This window comes from Myzus persicae, unplaced genomic scaffold (genome assembly GCF_001856785.1).
Source record: "Myzus persicae strain clone G006 unplaced genomic scaffold, MPER_G0061.0, whole genome shotgun sequence".
NCBI classification, from domain to species: domain Eukaryota; kingdom Metazoa; phylum Arthropoda; class Insecta; order Hemiptera; family Aphididae; genus Myzus; species Myzus persicae.
Window position 1 is genome coordinate 23,461 of NW_019100790.1, and position 6,000 is coordinate 29,460.

Here is a 6,000-nt window from a genome sequence, read left to right on the forward strand (position 1 = left end):
AAAAAATAGTTTATAAAGTAAACACATTTTTAGTTATAAGTGTCGATAATCATAATGTAATTGAATACCTATCTACTTACATAATACTTGAAGTCACGGAAAATATTTCTCATAATTTGGTAGATTGCTACTTGCTATTTACCTAGTTTTTGTGAGTATAATATTTAGAGTTTCATTTAATAACTATCTAGAAGTATAAAGTATTTAAATTTTAAACAGAAAACTTCAATAAAAACAATTAATACGTAAGATTAATACGCAGTACGCACAATAAATAATAAATACCTATGAGTAAATGATAAGTGATAAACTGATAAATGAGTCGCAAAATGGCGGCGTAGCATGCCTATGTTCTATAGTGCCCTAGTCAGGTCAGTCATGTTTTTGTACGAATCGACGCCGTCAAGCCGCCACTTCAACCGCGTTACGAGGGCCCGCACGCTGTTCTCGAGCGCCGAGGAAATACGTTCAGGGTGCAGCGCGACCATTCCGAGGTTTGGATTTCAATCGATCGACTCAAGCCGGCTTTCATCGCACGTGAAGATCCAGTCGCCGACCATTCATACGCCATTCCAGTCAACGACGTCGCCCGCTCTTCTTTTCCGGGGGCGGGAGTAATGACCACGTATTCGCTTTACGCGGAATTTTACTGTGTTTTTAATTACTCTACTCTGTTTTTCCTACGCACGAGTAGATTGTTGGTCGATTACCGGGTCGTAACACTTCGCGCCCCGACGTAATCACCACAATATCATTGATTAGATTGTAGTCTTTTTAATAATTTAAATTATTTTTTTTATTTTTTTTTATTTTGTTACAATAAAATTATAACATATAGCTCTGACATAATATTAAAAAAAATGGTAAAAAAATATTATATAATGTAGGTATCAAAAAATTAAATTGTCAATAATAAATGACTTAAGGACATATCTAGTGGTCAAATAATACATTTTGGTTACAATAAAATTATAATATATAGCTCTGACATAATATTTAAAAAAAATGGTAAAAAAATATTATATAATGTAGGTATCAAAAAATTGAATTGTCAATAATAATAATTTATAAATAGGAGTGGTCAAACATTTGTGTATTACTTATGAATAATGTTTCATTGGAAGAATTCCTTAGTGATTCTATAATATGCTTACTTTCAGTAGATGATAAAGTAGGTGATTCAATTCTTTTTCTTTTGTTGGTAAAAAATCTGGTTTGAGGATCAATATTTCTCTTCTTTCCCGCATTTGAAGTATTTTTAAAATCTGTATTTTTGGCCAATTTCGAAATTATTTTGTCACATTGTTTTAATATATATTTTTGATCTATGTCATTTAACTTGGTACGATTAACCATACCAAGTATTGACTCTAGTTTGTGTGTAATTTCTGTATTACCATCATCTTTATCTATTTCTGGTTGAGTTTCATTTTGTTGTAGAAAACCATTATCAACAACTAATTCAGATGTTGAACTTTCTGGTTTACATTGTAAAAAAATATTTTTTTTTTGTTCAGCACATGCATGGATATGCTTGCAAATATTAAAGTAGATTACATTATTCATGCATGAGCACTTATAAGTATGAACACATATCTGGCATTCAACACAAGTCAAAACACATTCACTACATGATAAATTGGTTTTCTCAACTTTATATACAACATCGTAGTTTGACGTAGAATAAACCAACCAGTAACCATAAATTTCTGATATCATTTTTGGTGTCAATTCAGAAGATTTTTTGTGAGATGCAATAATTTGAATAATTTTAGAAGTTTTTTTTTGTTTTGCAATTTTAATAATCCTTTCGAAGCTTTTATCTCTTACTAATGACATAAGTGCGTTAATTGACAGGTCTAATCTTTTACATTGTTTACCATTTAAATAGTAATGTTTAATACTTTTATGTAAAGATTCAAAATACATGTTTGTATTAATTCCAACATGTTTCCTATTGAAATAGGCCCACTTTTCTACTCTAGATGCATATTATGTGAATTTAAAATAATTTCCAAAGTCTTTTGTATCTTTGTCACTTAAAAGGTTATCTAATACTCTCTGCAGTTCAATTCCAAAATAGTTTTCGTCAGTTTCATACATCAATGACTTTAATGTTTTAAAGACAATATGTTTTTTATCATTGCTGTGAATTTTATTTAAACTTTTTGTCCAATTTCTTAAAATGTGCCAAGCACACAAAATTTGTTTATCTGCAACACCCATTACTTCGCTCCAAGCTTTATAAAATGGTGGTTCGTCATCAGACATAAAAACAGCTGGTGTAATATTGCCTATAACATTTTTAATACATTGAAAATAATGTCGATATAGAACAGCATCAGATTTGTTTGAAAAACAAAATGCTACAGGGTATCCATTTCCAAACTCGTCAACAACTACTAGAGAATATAACTGAAAGTTGTACCCATTTAACCCATGTGTACCGTCAATACATATCTTGTCACATCCAAATTTTAATAATAATTCTGATTGGAATTTAGTCATAATAATCAAGCAAAAATCAGCTTTGGTAAAACATGAAAGATTATCATATTTTCCCTGTTCCTTATAATATAAAATAGGGCTTTCGTCTCCTTTATCCATCATCCCTTGTACCCAGATATTTACAATCATTGAATCATTTTCATGTCTCTTTGTAGAGTATGCTATATTAAAATCTCTTCTGATATTATGTAAATCTTTTTTTTCAAGCAGATGAATCCTTTTAATTTCTCCTTCAATTTTCGTTGACATTATATCTTCCAAAATTCTGTTTATAGGAACACCCAAACTTAAATTACCTGCAACAAAGTCTGTGTCTAAAAATTTACCTGACCCTTACACATACTTTAAGTTACCTGCAATTATACTCCTATCTTCACCAAATAATCTTTGTTTTCCAATATCATGAGTGTGCCATAAGTGTGTACTATAATAACGTACTTTAATTTCCTTGTGATCTATATGTACCTTTATGTAAGAAGGACAAACATAACCAGTTTTTATAGATCCACCACATTTTGTAATCTTACGTCCCTGTTTGACGATTTGTCATATTAAATAACATTTAGTCATTTCATAAAAGTTAATGAAAAATCTTACATTGTTCGAAATTCTTGATCCAAATGATCGATGGCAAAAATAATATACATACTCTTTACTTAAAATCTTTTTACTTGATGAATTTTTGACATATTGAGATTTTTCTTTTTCTTCTATACTTCTTTTCCATTTGTGAAAATCTGTTAATTTGTAATTTACAATTAAATCTTCAATAATATTAAAACTAATACCTTCGACCAAATCACAGACAAATCCATCAAAAATAAATTTCCTATTAAAATAAATAAAACACTTAAACACAAGAGGTTAGTAAAATAATTAGTAATTGATCATGGTTAACAATTATAAAATGTAATTATTAAATAACTTACTGTAATGCATCTAAACACTTACCTTCTATAGTGTTGAAATTTAATAAAGTTGACTCGACATTAATATTATGTGATTTCAAATGCTCAGATAATCCAGTCATTGTAAAAAATGACTGAGTACAATTTTCAAATGAACATAATATGTTTGATCGGTGATCCTTTAAATGAGTTCTGACATGTTTTATTAAATTTGCCTTTAAATCAAAAGTATCCTCACAGTCATTACATAAATATTTTATGTTCTTTTCACTATGTTTTTTTTTAGGTATATTTTTATGTTTAATCCTATGGTGCTTATTTAAACCGGATATAGAATTATAATTGGAATCGCAAACTTCACATTTAAACATTTTAATAATTAATTAAAAGTAAAAAAATAAAAAAATAATTTAAATTATTAAAAAGACTACGATCTAATCAATGATATCAATATTATTGTATTGCTGATAATTCAGAATAGTACCACAGAAACGTGCATAGATAACAGTGACGTCATGGATTCAACAAAATAATTTTCCTGCGAAGAGACATTCGTGTATCACCACTCGCTATCGCGAGTCAGCCCGACCCGGCGGTCGTAGTTGTTTTTGTATTCTCCTTGTATTTTTGTATATTATATGTTCCGTGATTTATTGTAAACTTCGCGAATTATTTTCCCCACCGAATTCTCGACCGTTTCGGTGGTCAATCGACTCTCGTGCCCGAGTCCCGCGATTTTGTCCGTTCTTCCTTTTTTCGACGCCCGACTCGTCAAGTCCACTTTTGTTCGTTTTAAAAGTTGTATGTTACGCTCACACCCTTGCGATAAAATTCGCACTCCGCACCACAAGCGTGCTCGAATTATTTGTTGAATCGTTTCTTTTTTTAAATGTTTTTTTGTTTCATAAAATAATAAAAACACAATACGGCCCACGTATTTACCTTACGCCAGAATAAACCGTGTCGTTTTATCCTTAACCTTTTTTCCTACTCACGAATAGATTGTTGGTTGGTTACCGTACCCATAACGCCTCACGCCCCGACGTAACCACCACATACCTATATTGAAAATAATATTAGACTTACTACAATACTACTTACAACCATAGTACGTCTATGCTTACAACTTACTAGACATCTTGAGATTCTACTGATTCTAGTTTACTGTAATTTATAAAAAAAAACATAACAATGGTTAATACTTGTTGTGTGCTTGGATATAAAAGCCGAGCTTTAAAAAGAGGTTCAAGATTTCACAGGTATCCAAGATATTTGTAGTCGCATTTAAAACTATGATTATGGAATTATTGACGTCTATCTTTTTAACAATTTCTGTTTATAAATGGATTTTGTGGAGGGTCTCCCCAAATAATTGTTTGCTTCATGGTCTAAAGTATCTGGTTACGGCACTGCAACAAATTATAAAAGACAAAAATTAGAAAAGTAATTTTATTTAGGTATTTTAAAATGTATTTACTTAATTTCATAGATTTCCCAAAGATTCTGTTAATCTTAAGAAATGGATTAACATTATACAAGATTTTGATCATGAGTTCAAGTATAAATCTGCAAATAGTGTCATATGTTCTGTTCATTTTGTAGAAACAGATTATACTTTAAACATGGCTGGCACTAAACAAACTTTAAAAAAATCATCAGTACCTAGTATTTTTCCAGCCTGTGTTACTCTTGGTATTGATTTGAATGCAGATGATGTATCTGAACAACACTTGGTGATTTCTGCCATTTCTGACCATTCACGTAAGTTTATTAATTTAATAATTATTAAAACTATAATTGATATTTTAAAAATAATTTTGCTTATTTTTTTGTAGCTGGTACTGCTTTGATGACTTCTATGAATGATATTAAAGTCATTGATATAATTGAAAAGAGTATAACCTATCCAATTCCTGAAAATGCACGTAAGTTTATTAATTTTATATTGTTTTTTGTATTTTATATAGTTATTATAAATAATATACCAATAGTAATTAAAAAAAAATATTTTGCTTATTATTTTTAACTGGTACTTCTTGTGTGGCTTCTATGAACGATATCGAAGTCATTGATTCAAATATAGATGATATAGGGATATATATAAGATCAAATAAATAGTTTACTTTCAATTTTGTTATAGAACAAGAAAATGTTTTTTTCGGGGATTTCAAATCAGAAACAAAAATAACAACTCCAAATAGCCGAAGAAAATATTGGATTTCTAGCCAAAATAAAGTTAAAATATTAAAACGGAAAAATAAAAATTGATGAATAACAACTTGTATTTGAAAATAAAATTAAAAATTAACAGTAGTTAGTTGAGCATTTGAAAGATAAAAACAAAATATCGAATAATTGCTTTACAATGCTTAAGGGGATTGGAAGTGCTCCATTTCTAAGGAGTAAGCGATAGGCATTTAGTTTAACAGTTGAAGTCGCTTACTGCTGTTGTGTGAGTAGTAAATGCTCATTTGTGTGAGACACACGCCACCACTACTACCCGCATATTCTACAACAATGCGATATTCATACAAGCGTCTAGCGACAGGGAATCCGAATGGCTGCAAGATGGCCGACTTCGTTA

At 29.9% G+C, this 6,000-nt stretch overlaps 1 protein-coding gene across 1 annotated transcript; it reads right to left on the bottom strand.

Moving 5' to 3' along the window:
• Positions 1-1,065: 1,065 nt before the first annotated feature.
• LOC111042991 lies at positions 1,066-3,538 on the bottom strand. The gene is given in 5 exon segments (XM_022327753.1): positions 1,066-2,804; positions 2,862-3,039; positions 3,106-3,245; positions 3,297-3,337; positions 3,438-3,538. Coding segments are annotated over 5 exon segments (2,199 nt in total).
• Positions 3,539-6,000: the final 2,462 nt, after the last annotated feature.